At 41.9% G+C, this 19,289-nt stretch overlaps 1 protein-coding gene and 1 long non-coding RNA gene across 10 annotated transcripts in view; one reads left to right on the top strand and one right to left on the bottom strand.

The window, feature by feature from the left end:
* Window positions 1–19,289, bottom strand: part of LOC139827242 (uncharacterized) — a 77,291-nt gene that overhangs the window by 57,140 nt on the left and 862 nt on the right. For all 9 annotated transcript variants that reach the window (XR_011737673.1, XR_011737668.1, XR_011737665.1 and 6 more), the window contains exon 2: window positions 18,996–19,139. This is a non-coding gene — a long non-coding RNA (uncharacterized lncRNA). The remainder of the gene's footprint in view (window positions 1–18,995; window positions 19,140–19,289) is intronic.
* PPP1R17 (protein phosphatase 1 regulatory subunit 17) lies at window positions 645–19,001 on the top strand. Its single transcript, XM_065831314.2, has 5 exons — window positions 645–925; window positions 7,761–7,873; window positions 9,712–9,864; window positions 11,786–11,947; window positions 18,711–19,001. Exons 2-5 carry the CDS (start codon window positions 7,792–7,794, stop codon window positions 18,788–18,790), a joined length of 477 nt encoding a protein of 158 aa, XP_065687386.1. The 5' UTR covers window positions 645–925; window positions 7,761–7,791; the 3' UTR covers window positions 18,791–19,001.

The raw sequence follows: 19,289 nt of genomic DNA, 5'->3' as shown, positions 1-19,289 counted from the left end.
TGGGGGAAGAGAGGAGGAGGAGATGTAACTGCAACTGTGAGCATTCACAGTTTTTAGAGATGTTTTAATAAAGGGACATCGACAAGGGCATTTTTGTTGCAGATGAATACTAAGAGAGAGGCAGTGTCCAGTCCCACCATGGAGTAGAGTGTTTCTCCCAGAGCTTTTCCAACATCAGGCATGTTTGTATGTTTTTCCCTCAGTTGAAATAACAGCTCTGTCCAAAAGCATGGGCTAAAATAGGAGAGACTGGTCTCTACTGGCAAACAACTAGCAGCCACAGAAGACTCCCTACCTGGGCCCATAAATACCAGGCTTGTATAACTAGTTGTGGCCAGATACATACACAAACACCTCAGTCATTGCTGAACCTCAGCTCTGGAGACGGTGTCCATCACTTTTAATGCTTATGGTGCTGCTCCTAAACACGTGCCCTGCCTCCTCGCTCACTCCACTTTTATCCTCAGCTCTCCCCTGAGTCCCAGACGGCATCAGCCTCGCTCCCTCCCCTAGCCATTTTCCTCACGCCTCTTGACACAGCGGCTGCAGCTCGCTCTTCGGCTCTTTGCCGAAGCTTTTGCATCCTCCCCTGCTTCTCTGAGAGCAGCAGCGTCTGCGGCTCTGGGTCATTGGGTGGGAAAGATGCCTTTGCCTTGAGGCGCTGCCAGTCTCCCCCCGTCCTGTTCCCTCGTCTTCGGCCTCAGCAACCCGGCGAAGAGGAAGGAAACAGGGTGACAAGCCACCGGCGCGGCTCCGGAACGGTGATGCTCTGCCCCAGCCCCTCGGAGGACGCCTGAGCGCCGCGTTGCCATAGTGACAGCTCCGGCGCCTCCCTAGATAAGGCGGGAGCATCAGCTGCAGCCCCAGCTCCAGAAAGGTCCCGCTCCAGCCGAATCGCACCCTCCCCACCGCCTCACACCACTTCGTAAGTACTTCATCAACACCCTTCCCTCCGCCTAGCTGCCTTCTTTTTTTTTTTTTTTTTCTTCTTTAACAGCCACCATCACCAAGGCAAATCACTCGTGTCACCCATGGGGACCTGCAGGAAAGGGAAAGCCCAGGGTCCCCACTCTGTGGAGAGGGGGCTGGGGATGGTCTCACGCATGAAAAGCTGGGATGTGATCGCACTGAGGCTGGAATGCAGGGAGGGGGTCACGGGGACGAGAGTGCTTTGGAGAAAACTGCTCCAACTGACTTAAACTGCTGGGACAGTTCACAAACAGATAATACAAGCCAGCAGAGTGGGAACGGGTATCAGGACTTTTGATCTCACTACAAAGAGTTGGCATGTGGGAGGGTTAGTTTGTACCTCAATTAAATAAATAAGGGAGACTTTGTATTTTTTTATTATCTCCAAAGACAAAAACTTTCCGATCAGGATGTGTCCAAATGGGTCTTACATTTTTTTTTTCCATCAATCAAAGTTTACTTCTTGTTTATTTTTGTGCTTTGTTTTGTTTTGCTGGAGTTTTTTCAGTTGGTTGGGGTTTTTAGTGCGTTTTTTTTTTTTTCAACAAGTTTATGGGAGGTCGTGGTAGTCAGTCCACAGCCCAACCAGGGTTTTGAAGTAGCCCCCAGAAGCGCACTGTGTGAGAGAGGAAGCTGCTCCAGACAATTCCACGGGATTTCTGTATCCACACGATTAGTAGCAAAAATTTTGGGTGAAGGGAGGCACCTGGATCAGGCTTTCAAATATCTGTTTCCTTAAAAGTTTGAAGTATGCTTTAAAAAATTAAAAATCAGACTAATCTGACAATAATGCCTGGAGCCTAGTGCCCAAATAATTGAAGAAGAAACTGTGTTGAACAGCATGGGGCCGTTTTCTGCACCCTGGAAGACATTGCTCCAATACAGTAATGTTAAACACGTAGTGAAATGTGTAATGAAAAGTTTGGAATGCACAGCAGAAACAACCAGAATCTATTTTTAGGGCATGTATTTCCCACTCTGGCTGCAGCAGACAAGTTGTTCACAAGCTTTGTTCACAAGATTTTCCCAGAAGTTCGTTGTAAAGGGGCTGGGATAGGACTGGGGTAGAAGTAAAAGTGCCTGTTGTCTGCTAAAGGACCCAGGGTTGCCTGCTGAGTGCAGACAGAAGGAGCTGAACACAGTAAGGTGTGGTACCATTCCCCTTGGCCCCTGAGATGTTTCAGATGAGCTCTGTGGTGGGAAGATGGGTGCAAGATGACTACCTGTGGATGATAGTATCTTATTCCTTCTTTACACCTTTGTAAATTACTTCGTGCAAATAAGGATATGCGATAGAAGGAAGGACAGGTCTGCCTTTGCCTCCCATGTAGGTTTAGGGAGGGAAGAGTAGAGTAGGTAAGGTTGCTGGGAGCCTGCCCATCCCTCTTTCCTTGTGTGTTTATTGCAACCAGACAGAGAGGGGCAAACCAATTAAAAACAACAACAAAAAAATCAAAATCTGTCATGGAGGGGATGTCACAGAGGATGTGGGAAGAGATGCATCAGTCTCAGAGGGCAAATCCTGATGCCTGAGCAGCTCTTTGGGCAGGGTAGCGAAGCGCTGCCCTCAGTTCAGGCTGGGCTTTATCTGTTACAGCCCAGCCTCTGCCTCGTGTCTGCACAGAGCAGCACACTGTAGGACATTCTCACTTGTTCCTGTTTCCAATTGTCAAGTGCATCAGCAGCAGCAAGGGCAGGCCTATGTGTACAGGGTTGCAGACAAGCATGTGTGCGTGCTGTCCCACCTCAGAGCCCCAGCTGCCTGCGTTTCTGCTCTCAAACTTGCCTTCTTCCTGAAACCAGAGAGCTGGACTCAAACAAGGGATAGGACAAGCTTATACCAGCAGGAGAATTCACCCCAGGCTGCCCATAATCCTTTTCAGCTTTTCAGACCCCTCGCAGCAAATGCCATTAGAAGAAAAGCAAGGAGCGAGACACAATTTCCCCCACCCCTTTGACAAGGAATATGTAGCCTTGCACTGCAGTGATCTGACTGCCCCCAGAATGATATAATGTTGTTCATGGCAAGCATATATTCTTATGAAGTGCTCTGGATCCAGAAGAAGACAGATATATAGTGTCATACAGGCTTCTGCAGCAACATTATTATCAACCTACAAAAAAACCCCAACTTATTAAACTTGAACCGCCTGCTGCCATCCAACAAGGATGCTCTCAAGAGTACAGTTATTTATGTAGGATTCTTGTCAACATGTCAATGTTGGTGTGTTTTTTTTTTTTTGTTTTTTTGTTTGCTTGTTTGTTTTTTATGATTATGCATGTCCTGCAATATAGTGCATGTTTTTTCTTGGGGATTTTGTCAATTGTGGAAACAAAACATTCCCTTGAACAAAAAAAAAAAAAAAAGAAAAAGAAAAAAACCCCGCATGCTTGTGGACAATACCACATGGGATACTGAAGTCCTCACAAGCACAGTTTGTGGAGACCTTACAAAGGCCCAGTTCACAAATTCTAAGTATTCAACATACAAGGGAATGACTTGTGTGTCTCACAAGTCATGCCCTTAATGTACAATGGAAAAGACTACTGACATCGATGCCCATTTAGCCCCTGTAAACTTGGATAAGAATTGCAGATCAGAAATTCATTTCTCCATCTTATAGGTAAGAATGAATGCCTATCGATAACTTATTTGAGAACTGTGTTGTGCCTTGAGGCTGGATACAAATGTATATAGGTACCTAATTCCCATGTAGCTGCATAGCACCTACAATCATTCAAATCCTGAGAGCAGGCAAGAAGCTCAGGTTTATCTTTCCCCTAATCCAAAGCCATTTCTGTGCCTGGTTCAGGATCAAATGAAAAAAGTCCAGCTCTTTAGTTTTGTTCTCAAAGCTTTAGTTTTCTACTTTTTAAGATAGATTTCTCTCATGAGATTTCATTTCAAGTTGGTTTAAATGTCACATGATAAGATGGCCTCAAAAGATTCACATTATTTTGGTAGAAATATGTGAGAGTAGCTGTGTTAAATAATCCTTAAACTCTAGCCTGATTATTTGAGACAAATATCTACATTAAACCAAATGCACATTAAAATGGGAAACCAAAACTAATCTCTTTGTCCATCTCTAGGCAAAATGTTTTTACCTAATGCAAGAATAGAACTGGATGGACTTCTTGATGAAGCCCGACAATTTAAGAAAAGAAAGAATTGTATTATTTGGATGAATGTGTGTGTTTTAAGACTATTTTATTGAGTGGTAAGAGCTGTACATCTACTTTCTCTGAATAACTTTATCCAGGCATTTTAACCAAACCTATACAGCAACTGAGAATTATGAAACAAATTAACAAGTATTAGAGTGTGCTTGAAATCCATCAGTACCGAAGGCGATATCTAGAAAGTGGAAAGTTCAGATATTTGCTGTCTGAATTGGTATCTCCTACCAAGGAGTCCTGCTGTTATATGACAGTGACTTAGCATGAGGACTAGTCCACATTAGACTGAAGTAGCTTCTACTTGTACCTGCACTTTTCAGGCTGCCTTGTCATTCCTTGCTCTTCTCTGTCTGTAAGTAGAGCCAATCCTATTGAATGCCAAACACTTTCACAAGTCGCAAATGCAAAAACCATGTAGGCAAAGCTGGAACTTGCCTCTACCTGTATGGAAGCATTTAAGTTGTCTCTATCAGCTCTGTCTTTTCCCAAAAGAGACTCCAGGTGACTCCTTTAGGCTCTGCAGGGTGGTGGTACAGCCTAGCTGCACTGTACCAAATTCTCAGGTTAAATGACTATTGAATATGGAAAAATCTATATCCGTTTCAGGAAGTGTCTCCTGCTGAGTTTGATTTAGAGCTCCACTGTAACCACTACAGTTGCACAAAGGATGAATGGGGCTCATTATGTCAAGAGATATCACAGAGTGCAAGAAAAAAACCCAACTTGATCCATCACGTAAATAGCAAGCATTACCTACCAAGGTGACTGACAGCAGCAGAGAGCACAAACCGTGCTTGCATGGAGGCTGCTGGGAAAAGAGTTGCACTTAACACAGGAAAAATCTGAGAATGTGCTTGCATTTGTAAACACATTTAATGATTTCATACAGTCCCCGTAGCAGAGTCTTCCTTCCCATGATGAAACAGTACTGGGGAATCTGTTTCTTTAGTGGTGGGAATTGATTTTAGTGGTTTGGGAAAGCACCACTGTAATGCTCACATATATCACCTTGCCTTTGAACAAAAGCTCTGTGTGTGATGCACAGCGACAGGATGTAACAGCACTCACAGTTTCGCATATCATATGCAATATATATACACCCAAGATACATTTTAGTAATCTTTCTCTTTTTATTCTTCTGTCACACAGCCTGTCACAATGTGCAGTGTGGAAACACTTTTGTAAGCAAGGCAATGCTGGCTGCAGGGCAAACTTATTTTTTTAAAAAGGGGAGGGTGTCAGAAGCTAGGCTGTAAAGCCATATTTTAAAGCACTGAAGATGCCGAGGGCTTGGCATCTGTGACTATGAAAACGTGAAGACAGATCTAAGAGATTTATTTTAGAATACTATTTTTTCGAACTACTCTATAAAGAAAAAATCATTAAGGAAGTCTCTCATAATCTGCATATACCAGTCCTACATTAAGTGTTTACAATGCTTATTTTTTATTAGGTGAAAATCAAAGAAAAGTTAATAATATTTTATAAAGAGTTTCCAGTCTGTATAATTGACTACCAAATTTACATTTAAATTTTGCTATCTATTCTCAGCTCTTTTGCCTCAAGACCTGTTCAAAACAAGTCCATAGTGTCTTAAATGGTATCACTGATTTTACTGAAAACTTTCTAAACAGAGTACCCTTCAGAAAAGAGCATTTTCATTGCAATCATAATATTTAGTCAGTGTGCCTTAATCAAATCCAATAAAAATCAAATGGCACCGAAGAAGAAAAAAAACCTCCCTCAAATCACAAAATGCAGTGTGAGCCTTCATACGGTCAGATAATAATTTGTTGTTTTAAATTAAATTATGACTGCTCCATTTTAAGCCATGGGTATAGCTTATTTATACAGTGGATAAACAGAACAAGCATACCATGCTAAGGTGCATTCAAAGATTTCTTTATGCAGCGTCTTTCCAAGTGGAAGATTATTTTTTTCTGTAAATGCAAGCAAAGTCTCCAGGCAGTAAAATCCTTTAGTATAGATGCGAGGCTGGACAGGGACAGCTCTGCAGTGAACAGCAGGAGATCGAAGCCCTTATCCACGCCTGATTCAGCAAAGTATTTATAAACCCATAGAATTTTACAAATTTTTGTGAATTTTGAATACTGAAGAGTACAGGAGTTAATCCCATATGAACTTTATGAGTCAGTGTTCCTGACCTTTATTACTGTCTACCAATGTTGCTTCAATTACTTTGAAGTCCCTGGAGTTTAGGACGTTTTCCCATCCCCTGAAGAATTAGCTCAGTGCACGATTATAAGTGTGACCTTTCATATTTTGTTTGGCAAATATTTATGTGACTGGATTTTGCTTGAGGATTAATTGTTCTTTTATAGATGCAAGTTTAGTCATAAAAATGAGGTTAACTCCCCTACCGTTCTGTTTCTTGTTAACAACCACTGCAATTTACAGATAAATAAGTAATTACCTGCAGCAAGATTAAAACAACCAACCACAGTACAGTTTTCTATTTTCCTATCCACCTTTTCACTGTTTTTCTCCAGCTGCCTTTTCTTTCACCTTTCTCTTTATTTACTTTTTCTTCTCCACCTCCCCTATATTTCTCTGTTTTTCCCAAATCCTCCTTTCTTTTACTATTCATGTTGTCCCATGTTGTGGTTTGTTTTTCTTTTTTTATCTTCCTCATTGCCTTCCTCTTCCCTTTGAGGCAGTCACAGTCTGTTCTTGTTCCCCAAAAATGGAGAACAGAGGTTTTAAGAGACTACAACAGCTGTTGCTGGCTGAGAAGAGATAACCAGATTGCTCAGACCCCACCTTCAGGTTGAAGCTTTTTTCCTTTAATATTGCTGTGTCATTCTGAAAGGTTTCTGCTAAACAATCAGCAGTAAAAAAGGGTCTAATTTCCTCCTTCCTGTGATGGCCCCAGGGTGACAGACATTGGGGGATGCTGGGGCAGCTCAGGTATTAGGCTGGGCTGCAGGACCACCTGCAGTGGTGAATAAAGGGGAATAAAACCAGCCAAAACAGCAGTCCAGTGAGGCCTACAGAGCACGGGCACTTAAACACCTTTGTGAAACAGGCACCCACATCCTTACCAAGGTGATAACTCCACTTCATGCTGGCTTGGGCACCTGTGGGCACTGGCAACCTTTCAGCACTCATACCTGGGTATTCAGTGGTATCCAAGCTCTCTTAGAAGAGCTGGACTTTTTTAGACTGACTCAACAGCATTCATAATTAAAGCTGTATTATACAATAAACACCAAATACGAGCCTTAGTTTACAGCTGAGAAAAAATGGAGCAGAAAACCAGAACAAAACATTCTATTTCCCAGCATTTATATAGTGTATGTGATAGCACGTTCTGTATGATCAAAGTCCGTATTCTTCTGCAGAGCCAATGCATTTCCCATGCTAGTGTGGGTTATTTACAGGAAGGTAGGCGGAAAAAATGGGGTATTGCGTGTGTAACCAAGGCAGTGAATAAATGCATCTCTTAGCATGTGTGAGCAAAATCAAGCCAGCGACTGCTTGACACAGAGCAGTTGGAAGACAAGAATTTCTTATGATATGGCTAGCAAGTGGATATGTAACACCAATATGTCTTTTTTATGTCATGCTGCCTTTTTTTTTTTTTGGTGTAGTAGTTTCAAAGGTGGGGAAAAACCCATTTTGATGATGTCAACAGAATGTGTTCAGCCACTTGATATCCCAGAAGACAGACTGGACAAGCGAGATTCACACTGTAACCATTTAGGTAAGTGTTATTAGATGATGTCATTGCAGTCATTAGAGGGGTGTTGTCTTCACATCGATAGGTCCTGTCCAGTGTCTGTTTTTCCCCTCCAGGAAAACAACTGAGCCCTCATGAAATCCAATAGATTGCACCTGCTGCTGACACTTCTGAAGCCAGATGGAAAGGCAGAGTATTTTTCCCACATATAAGTATTAGCTGAAGCTCTAGAGCAAAATTTATTTAAGAGGAGAAAGGAAAGAGAGTCACTGTTCTTTTCCCCGGTAGAAAAAGTAGAGTAGTTTCTTTGTTTATACCACAATAAACTGGAAGCTAGGATATAGCTGAACCTTCCCTAAACATTTTTCCATGTACAATTTCATTAAAATATTTCAAACACTTCTTTTTCCTCCACTGGGGTGACTTCCTAAATACTTTTTCTCCTTCATTGTCAACCTGTTTTGTCTCTTGAACCTCTTTCATACATCACTTTTGCACTGAGAATACCAGAGGCATCTCTGCTCCACTACGCTCCTAAATGCCAGACTTCATATTTGATAGATGCGATTTTTGCATATTCATGGTCTTTGCCTCTGCTTCAAATGCTATTACTTCACTCCCGCCTTGCAAAATTGTCATGAAGATTTAGCAACCCAGAAACAAAAATCCATTTATTTGTTGTTACCCTTGTGATGACAATAATGAAACACAAATGCAATTTCAATTGCTTGTCAAAAAGAAAAAAAAAGTCTTACCGCAGGCAGGCACAATTTTATAAACTTTGTTTTGTTTACCTAGTCTGCAAGGAAGATAATCTAGTTCTGCCTCTGCTACACGGCATTTCCAGCCAAGGGCATCACTTCTACAATTGCTGGCATACCAAACATAATTGTTCCATAAAATTACTTATTTAAATAAGTACAGAGCATGTACCATCCTGCAGTCAGGAAACTGAGGTAGCAGAAGGTTAAATGAGCTCATTGGGGCCATGCAGAAAGCCTGTGAGGCCCAGCAAAAGACCTCACATCTTCCAGGGACTTCACCTGGTGGTTGTCTTTCCCATGTTTACTTGCAGGCTTGCAGACACACGGCTGCCTCAAAGGGACTGACAGAGCCTGGAACAAAGTCCTGTTATACCCAAGCCTGCAGTCAGGGGCTGTGTGGGGGTAGGGGACCCTGCTGAAGCCAAACAACAAGCTATTAAGAAATTAAAGCATTGGCTTGCATGATGATACTAATGACAGGCTAAAATAAATATTTTCTGCTTGCATAAGCACCCAGAAATGCAGATCCTTACAGAAGAACCATCCTGATCATCTGAGTCAAGGCTTGTTTCAAGAGAAAACAAAAAATCTGGTGTAATGTTTTGTAAATCAAAAGAGAATACCTTCTGCTCAGCAGCTCTGGAAATAAAGCCAGTTCTTGAAAGGAACAATATACTGGCTCAGCTTACCAATACCTCAAGCTAAATCAACACATATAAATCTTTCCTTCACAGAAATGCCCTTGTAACTCTTGAAAACAGCCTGCGTGGTTAGTGCTGGATGAAACAGGGATGGCCATGGAACCTCTGTACTTGAGGGTGCAGCCTCAAGTTCCCTATGACATGGAACACACAGCTGCTCACAGCCCTCACCCTCTGCTTTATGTCTACCACCTACAAAGCAGAAGTACCACCTAAGTCACTTGACTCCCACGTAGTATGGCACAGAGGCCTTTTGTACTGACTGTTTAAGAGATGTTTATCCACAGCCATTTTTATCTATTTGAATGAAAGAAGTATTATTCAAACTTTTATTTTCACCATCTGGTTTATTATTTCCCTTCAGTTTCAGTATGTATCAATTTCTTTTTCCCCCCAGAGGATCTTTCAGAGCAGCTGATTAAGAGCTGTGACCTCAAAAAGAAACCAAGAAAAGGTAAAACCATCCAGGCTTCCCAAAACACTGAACAGGAGCAAAAAAAGCCAAGGAGAAAAGACACACCAGCTTTACATACCCCACCACCCCTAACAGGTGAGAAATACATTTCTTGACTTTGAAACCCCAATTCAGCTGAGGGGCTTGAATCTGCGCAAAGGTCCAGAGACCTTAATTCGCTTATGTCCCCTTGGGGGTAGGCAAGAACACAGCTCCATGCCATGTGCACCTGGGAAGGCAGGCAAACAGAGAGGCTGAATTTCTCAAAGGCATTCCCTGTTAGATGAAGGATTTTCTCACAGGGTCTGGGAATACCAAGGTGAGTGGATAAGTGTTCCTGAAACACATGTTCCCTTGGAGCTTGCAGTCTTAATGCCTTTACATGAATAATTATGTGTGCTTATCTGTACCTGCTGAGAGTTCAGAGAAGGGCAACAAAGCTGGTAAAGGGTCTAGAGCACAAGTCTGATGAGGAGCAGCTGAGGGAACTGGGGCTGTTTAGCCTAGAGAAAAGGAGGCTGAGGGGAGACCTGATCACTGTCTACAACTACCTGAAAGGAGGTTGTAGCATGGAGGATGTTGGTCTCTTCTCCCAAGTAGCAAGTGATAGGACGAAAGGAAATGGCCTCGAGTTGCGCCACGGGAGGTTTAGATTGGATACTAGGAGAAAAGATCTTCACCAAAAGAGTTGTGACACACCGGAACAGGCTGCCCAGGGAAGTGGTGGAGTCACCATCCCTGAAGGTGTTTAAAAGACATGTAGATGAGGTTCTTAGGGACATGGTTTAGTGCCTAAGTTAGGTTAATGGTTGGACTCAGTGATCTTGAGGGTCTCTTTCAACCAAAATGATTCTATGATTCTATGCTAGATGCCCAGATGTCCAAAATCAAAAAGGATCCAGCTCAGCCCCTGCACTTTCTCGTGCAATTTGTACCCAGCACTGAAAGGGAGGCTGAACAAGAGTAAGGCTGGGGGGAGACGGGAGAGGCACACAAGTCAGCTGCGGGTTGCTCCTCCTAGAAATCACAGGGCTCTTGAGCTTATGGAGACTCTGGCAAAGGGCTGGTGTTTTGGGAAGCCAGAAACCACTGAAGCAACACAGGGATCCTTGTAGGATGCTCCCTGCTGCTGTGCATCTACAGACCTCTGAAGTTCAAGAGCCAAATGCCACCAACCTGGGGAAGGGAAGAATGAGCAGGCGACTGCCACTGAAACCCGTCGATCTTCCAAGACCATCAGCGGGAATAAATGTTTGTCACTTCTCTCTGCTAACAAACACTCATTGTTGTGCTCTCTGGGGAGAGAGCTGTGCTCTTGTATCTGCTGCATTGAGTTCTTCCCATGCTGCACACACACAGAGCAGTTAGCCTGTAACTACTTGCATGGTCCCCTGCGTACCTGCAAAAATTCACCAAGTCAAAAACAAGCAGCTGGGATTTTCCAGTGTTTGTAATCCAGATATGGATGTTTGACTTCATTCACCTCTCACATGTATCTGCCCCTCAGCAATTCTCTTTTAAGGAAGAGCAGCTCAGAGGCTGGAGAGGTGCATTTGGTGTCCACAGTAGCCATATCATAAAGAAAGCAGAGCTTCACTAGCTTGAATAGGCCACTTCTGTATGGTCACTATGCTCACATGCAGAAGCTTGAATACCTGTATGATTAAACTACTTTGACAAGATGTCTAAGTTTCTGGAATAGAAGACTGCACACATCTTTACCATGATTTCTGACGGGCTGCAGTTTAGTCCATAAAGCACAACTAGAAACCAGGTGGCCTGATAACATCATTGTCTAAAGCCTGCAGGATATAATTGACCTGGAGATACATACCACTGTAGAACCTGAAGTACTCTTCAGGTACACCGTGCAGAACTGATCATCCACTCATGCAGCCTTACTTCAGAGTAGTCATTGGGAAAGTTACACAGGTGCAAATGTCTTCCATGTGAACAAACAAGGCTAAAGTGGTTGGGTTCTTTTTTTCTTTTTTTTTTCTTTTTTTCTTACCTACAGACATACTTTCAGACTTTTCTGATAACCTGCTGAAAAGATATGGTATCACAGAGAAGCCACAGAGAGAGAGAGTCAGTCCAGGCTCTCAGATCACCGGACTGGAGCAGAAAAAGCCCAGGAGAAAAGATACACCTGCAATACACATTCCACCCTTGATAATAGGTAAGAAACTTAGGTAAAGGTGCTCCGAAGAGGAAGCAAAATGTGGCTACTGCCAGAGGTATGCTTGAGAGGAGGCTGGAAGGAGGTTGTTCTGCCCAGTGTACTTAGCAGTTCCTGCTGAACTGGACCTACTTGGTCAAGGTATATAATACTAGTTGTGGAAAGGAAAGTCTTTTCCTTATTCCCTACTCATGCTTTTGGGATAGAAGGGAAGGGGAGTAAGAGAAGACACTAAGTCACTTGATTATCTTTTGGAAACATGATCCTACTTTTGTGAAGGGCCAACTACTACCCTGCTTTTCAAATTGAGCACATACAAAGTTTTAGGTCACCAGCACTAACGTAGCTCACACCGTCTCAAACAACCTGGAGTAAACCTGACCTAATTAACCTCCTCTTAACTCAACAGTCCCTGACATGCACTGAGAAAACAAAGCTGTGATGAACTCACTAACAGCACCTTAAAGACAGTTCTGTGCTTCTGGCATAATATGCAGTGCAGAGGCTAATTTTCTTGGTGATCATATGAAGTGAGCCAGGCATGTTTTGGTCCTAAGACCCTTTGTTTGTTGAGTTTCCCATATTCCTCTACCACAGAAGAGCCTCAATTCATCAATACTTCTGAACATCTTGGAAGATGTGAAGCACTGTATGAATGTTACTTACTAGTGCTAGCTTAAGATGCAGGAAATAGTGCAAGTTTGCACGCTATGCACTGGCCCTTTCCAGATCATGGGATGGAACAAAAAATGAACGAACAAATGAATGAAAAAGAAACAAACAAACCCCGTATTCAAAACTAGTGTCAAAACTGGAAAGCACTGTTCCTTTAGAAATCTCTTGTATCAACCAGTTCTGTAGTGGGCTGGCACTACTGAGCAGTGAGGCACACTAGGTGAAGAGGTCTTGAGACAGAGACTTTGTTGCTGAATGACTAAGTAACAGCAGCTCAGTACCTGAGCTTCCACCTTGAATTTCCAGTACACCTAATAATTATAAGGTGTGCAAACAGCTTCATCAATCCAAATAGGCACCTGTATTTGTAGACATCATCTCCTTTCTTTGTGAATCTGAGCCTTCATAACTGACTTAAACACGTGTAGGATTTTTTTTTCATGTAATCAGTATGGGGCTCTCAAAAGCAGAGAGGAGTATGACTTAAGTTTGCAGGACCACAGCAGCAAACATGGTGAATACTAGTGCCTTGCATATTGATCTGCCTAAGGAAAACACATTTTTTATTTGCTCATTGAACTCAACAGTCCCAATGGCTTGCGGCATCAGAGCTGCTGTGAATCACTGGAAACCTGTCCAATCATTTGCTGGGGGAGATGAAATTTGTCATACAACTTCTGAGCCCAACTGCAAATGCTCCACTTTGAAATACTTATTATAGAGCACTGACAATGAACTGCTTATGTAATTGCTGGAGGAAATTACCTGACATGTCACATGACAAATAAATCAGGTGGGAAATGATCGTACTCTTTTAGGGATCGATTCAGAAACAGATGCAGAGACAAAATTTATCAAACCATTGGTACTAAATATTAGTCTGGTGTATTATACTAGAAGCCAACCCTTCCTATGGTCCTTGGAGAAAAGATGAGTTTAAAAACACTCCCAAGAAAAGCTGCCTTTGGCCATTCGTAGCACTTTTGAAGATGCTGTGTGTCCTTTGCACTTCAGGGTACACACAGAGAAGGAGAATCTGAAAGTGGAACACGTTTGATAGAAATCAAAGGTGAAACATGTGACAGCGAAACTGAGAGACTTGACTTGTTTGATTTAAATGTAATTGCCAGTTAGGAGGATGTAGCAGGGGTGAATTATTTCCTTGACCTGTCTCAACAACACTCTGGTTGGATTAGCATCTAGTCACTACTTCACGTTTTGACCTTAGATTTAACTAGCTCAAGCAGGCTCTTAAGGGAGAGATAAGAATCATTGTAAGGGACTTCACCTTCCGCCTCCCATGAAGACTTCCTCTTTAACCTTTAATAATTTTCAAAATGAAAAGAAGCTAATACAAGTTACACAATAACAGAAACTTGTTATGATCCCCAAATGATTTGGTCATCAAAAACAAAAATGGAAGACCACAAAAAAGAAAAGCACAGTGACCTTCAAACGTGACAAAATTCAAACTGTGTGCATTTGCTGTTGTGGGATGATAAAAACTAATGCATTTTTCAGGTATCTGCAATTACACCCCCGATGACAATTTCTTGCCTACTGGTGATGCCACCTTCCAGCATTCAGCATGTATTCAGAGCAGCCTGCTTAGCTGCTGCCTCTCCCTGCAGACAACTTTGCCAGATCATGTATTCTGGGTGCATTTTCCAATGATTGACCTCCTGTGGCAGACTTCTCTCTGTACGAGGGGCAAAGGATGGGTTTGAATGCCTGAAGTTCATTCCCTCCCTACTCTAAGGATACATATTTCCTTTTCAAGATACATACCAACATGCAGCGTTCAGCTGGTTGGAATTTGGCACCGGTGGCTCTATGACTTGCTATGAAAAATTGACTCATTGTGGTTGTGGGCTGGTCCAATATTTACTACTTGTTTACTTTCAGGGTTATCCCATCAGGTAGCAGACAGAGCACAAACAAACGGCGCTCTTGCGGAACTGCTGTGCAAAATAGAACCTGAATTATAGACTTGGAGACCTGAGAAGCACCGGCAGGGCTCTGTGTGCTAAATAAACATAGACCAGTCTTTTGGTCCCTGTATCCCTCTTATTTGCACTGCTACTGTAAGTGGCGCATTCAGTGCTGTGTGTATCCCTTGTGATCTGTTAATGAGGATTGTCCCCATTTCTAACATTTTCCCTTTAGATCACTCCCAAACACCACTTTCAGATGCCAGTTCAAAAAAACTCCATGTAATTGTCTGTAGTAACAGAGCTTAATTACTAGATAATCTTTTCAAGCAGCTGTCCACACAAATAGCTTTGTTGCAAATGTAGATAAAATAGCAGCTGTGTTATCTCTATTTTGACCAGCTGGTTATGAGCACTCTAGGATGGTCCTTCTCGGGTGGCCAGAGAGATTTTCTATCACAAATAAAAGCAAGTCAAACAGACCATAACAAGTGATGAAAATTCATATATCTACAGGATGGCACATGATCCAAGTGAGAAGTAGAATCAGATTTACACCTTGCAAACATCCAAGGGAGCTGCTAAATTAGGATCTAAATGTTACTGTCTGCAAGAACCCATGGCTACCTGTTGTCTGCAGAAGGAGACTAAAGAAATCAGTCCTTAGCCAGCTTAAATATCTAAGCCTGGGCATCACAAAGCTCTCCCCTACAAGTGTCTGACTCCTGAATGTATTCAACCTTCAAACTCCTACTGAAGTGGCACAAATAGCATTGTACCATGTGTGTACAAATGAGCCATGAGCAGAGGCCTCCACCAATGGCCAGTTCCCCTTCAGTCAGCCAACACCTTGGCTTTCTGAAGGAGTTAGACCAGGAGACAAAATATAATCACACTTCTAATGTTTAGGATTTTTTCCTCTCACATGATGGTAAATGATTTGAATCTGATTCAAAGCCCATATCCAGCTCTGGGACACTCTATTGCCATCCCCACTTAGCAATACATTCAATTAACTGAAGTATTTCTGAGAGCACTTCAGGCCCGTGGGTTTGAGCAAGAATGCAAACACATCTGTAAATATGGGAATGTGGCTCCTGAAATGTGGCTCCTTAGGGTTTCTTAATCAGATCAGAGATAACTAGTTTCAAACCGTGATTCAAACCACAGTTTCAAACCCTGATTCTCCCTCATGCCCTAGAAAACTAGCTAAGGTAGATACTTTAGGATAACATCAAGCCCCTCAGTGAAAAATTCAAGTGATGCAGGAGAAGTATAGCAGTTTAATGCCACCTCTCGCCCTTTTCCAGTGCAAGGGATATGACTGTAACACTCCAACACTCTTCCAATCCAGCTGCAGGAGTTGTCTGTAGGTGGTCAAGGGGAATCGGTGCCATCTTGGTGGTTTTCTGATTTACAACCTAGGAGGAGTGGCTTGGATCTGGGTGGCATCTGGCAAATGGTTGATTTAATCCAACATCTGCCTCTGTTTGAGCTTCCTAACAGAAGCTCTCATGTCTTTGTGAGCTTTTGAGGTCCTAGTCTCTAGCTAAATATTGTAGGAAGTGATTTACTTAAATGGTAAACAGAGAAAGTCTGACTCACAAATGTTCCCAAACTCCATCCTTTAAACCCAGAATTTCCAAACCACATTCAGTAAAGCACACTTTCCCACAAGTGGTCAATGGCATTATATCAAAGAGAAAAAACCTTTGTGCTATGGAAAAAATTCTAGCTAAGACATCCCATTTGTATCCTCTTTCCACTGTTATGTATTAAAAGTCCGATTTTAAGGCACATGGTTGTCCTTGAGGCTGCTGGTGATCCATAGTCTGGAAAGACCTGCAGCTCTAGGCTACGTCCTCCTTGGAGCTCTGAATCCTGAACTCTGCTGGAAACCTTTGGAGTTCATCAGTAACAAAAGTGATTTATTGCTTATGATGAATCATCTTGCTATGGACTGTGGCAAGCGTCCGGCAGGTCACTGATGTGGGTCCGGCTAAGAGCCATGGACCTCTGCTTGGCTGCTACCTTCCAGCTGTCTCTAGCATCTGCTCTATAAAGGCTAGTTTGTATGCTATAATCAAGCCATCAGCATTACATAAACTTTTCCTTCACCACTTCATATTTAAAAAAAGAAACGTTATCACAAAGCACAGCACAGCTTTATTTAGCTGACATTCCTGATTCTGTATTCCTGAATTTATCCAAAAGACAGGTTAGCTCTCATCAAATGACCCATTGTAGCTTCATTGTAGCTTCACACTTTAAGCATAATTTAGCTGCTTTCCTCGTTCCTCAAATGCTCCATGAAGAAAAAAGTAACAGCAATAAAAACCTCACCCTCTCCTTAAAAACAACAGTCACAACAACAACATCAACAACACCACACCACAAAGACAACAGGGAAAAAAATAGTATTTGCTTAAGTTGTCTATATGAACAGAAGTCTGAGTGGGGAACATTTATATCCATCTCCATAAAATGGCATAGTTCTTTGCAGATAACAATGGTAGTTATTGCTTGAACAAATGGAGTCCTTTGTGTTTCAAAATAATATTCATTCGTGCCTTTCTGTTTATCTCATGGTCCCTCTGAAGCCAGCTAGTTCACAAGACCGACATATAAATAAAGCAGGAACTAACCTAAATTAAGGGCAGTATAGGTTACTATTCTCATTAATTCATCACCTCTTGAAAAGGTTCCAAAGTTGAAGAAAATCTTCCTGTGTGGTATTGCTCTATTTTCAGAGCTCGTCAAGACTGAAAGCCTTCTCTGTGAGAGGGCTTTCGATGCAGAGGAAAGCAAAACAGGTTGGTTTGACAGAACAGCTCAGCTGGTTAGTGCAGACTGAGAGTAAACAGCAGGAGACCGAATTAGGGACAGATTTCATTGAACTCAACCCAATGGTAACCCTCATCCTGTTTTTAGACTATGTTAACCTCCACACCAAGGAATGTGGCCATAAAATATATCTTACAGGTCACTTGCTCTATACTGGGAACAGGCAAAACCAACACAATATGTTAAAATAGAGATCAAGAACATTTTCTGTGTAATGCATTGTCCTCTCTTCTTTCAATTTATTTAATTTCTAATAAAGACAGCAGTTACTGTAACTGCAATATCTTGGTATTGCATAAAAGCCTCAAGATCTGTAAGGGGTGGACTTACTGTTTCAAGTATGGGAGACAGAAAGGAGAGAAAGAGGGACAGAGAGAAGAGGGAAGAGGCAGATACTTGTGGAAGGTATGATCCACAACCTCTCCATATAATAGAGAAGGACTTTGGAATATGGTAGAGAAGGACTTTGGAAGAAGGTAATACTTGTACATGGAAAGATGCTTCACACAGCATACCTACAGCTGATGAAAAGGTTTCCGGAATCCCCATGGTTGTGCTCAAACTGTGAAATCAAATTCCTTTCAATATCACGGCATAATGTTCTTCAGTGCTTCCATGATGGGGATGACATCTTGTTTATCTTCTAGGATGGTTAGGCTTGAAAGCTTGTTAAGATCCCAAACCTCAACTTGTATCCTGACTCAAAGCCTTCAGTAATATACTGGAATGTTTTAACACCGATCCTAAAACAGTTGCTTTTGCAATTTATTGGTACTATATCACTTCAATAGGGATGGCACTTGGCATGTGGGCATTCTAACATTTGTCTCTTTTGGCATCTGCATTTGCAAAATCTAAGTGATATTGCTGTATACATATAGAAAACAAGCAAGCATACACATGTTCACACAAACTGACTCAGTCACAAAGATTAATCAGAGCCTTTATTTCATCATGCAAGCTCTTTCCCTTTATCAGCTTTCCAAACCCTTTTAACAAACAGGTTCCCAGATGAAAGTTCAGTGTCTCTTTTCACAGATAGCAGAAAGATGCTGGTTTTAAGAGTGTCTGATAAATTTAGCTAAAAATGCAGTGATACAGTTCTAGTTCATTAAATATAAGGAGACTGATGTGCCAAAATAAATGCGAAGTAACTCCCATGATGTTGGAAAACTACATTAGGATCAATAAATTAGAGAGAACTGAAAGATTTTTCTTATGCTGATATTTTCTAAAGAAGTAATATTTAAAATCAACTCCTCTTTTTTTTTTTTTTTTTTCCCCTTTCCTGTGTGTGTCTTTCTGTTTTTAAGGCACTAAGCTGCTTACAGAAGAAAAGCAAACAGTGATTATGGAAGATGAAGAAAAGGATGGAGACACAATCCCCAGTTAAGATTACAGTGATATTTCCAATAATGCGGTGTAAATAATTCTGGGTCATTCAAAGTGGCAGCACATAGGAAAAACAGTCCTTTCATTTTTATAAATAACAATTTTCTCAAGCATGTACTTGAATGTAAATTATCTTCAAGTGCTTATCTGCATCTCATAAAATCCCAGCAAGCATCATAGGAAATGATGACAGAAATTTCACTTACTTGTGGGGTTGGAAGGATTCTCTTGGTGTACTAAAAACAGCTTCCCAGGATTTTTGTCAATGATGAATCCACCTCAGATCAGAACTATCTTTGTGCGGTGTGGTGATTAGGGTTAACATCAAGGACACCACCAATCCACTGTACCTGGCATGAGATTCCAGAGCGGTTGGTAGCACAGGGCGGTAAAACATCAACTAATGATCCAAATTGCATTTCTTTCCTGACAATTCACCTAATTCATCCAGGTTTCCTCTGCTGGAATAACACCAACCACAGTGCAAATTCCATGTGCAG

This window comes from Patagioenas fasciata, chromosome 2 (genome assembly GCF_037038585.1).
Source record: "Patagioenas fasciata isolate bPatFas1 chromosome 2, bPatFas1.hap1, whole genome shotgun sequence".
Taxonomy (NCBI): Eukaryota; Metazoa; Chordata; class Aves; order Columbiformes; family Columbidae; genus Patagioenas; species Patagioenas fasciata.
Note: the sequence above shows the minus strand (reverse complement) of the source record. Positions and strands in the feature narration are given on the sequence as shown.

Bases quoted from the DNA above. Each gene is read 5' to 3' on its own strand.
- PPP1R17 (XM_065831314.2), top strand. From the start codon at position 7,792: ATGATGTCAACAGAATGTGTTCAGCCACTTGATATCCCAGAAGACAGA. The intron at 7,874-9,711 runs GTAAGTGTTATT...TTTTCCCCCCAG, and splicing joins TTCACACTGTAACCATTTAG to AGGATCTTTCAGAGCAGCTG. The intron at 11,948-18,710 runs GTAAGAAACTTA...TCTGTTTTTAAG, and splicing joins CATTCCACCCTTGATAATAG to GCACTAAGCTGCTTACAGAA.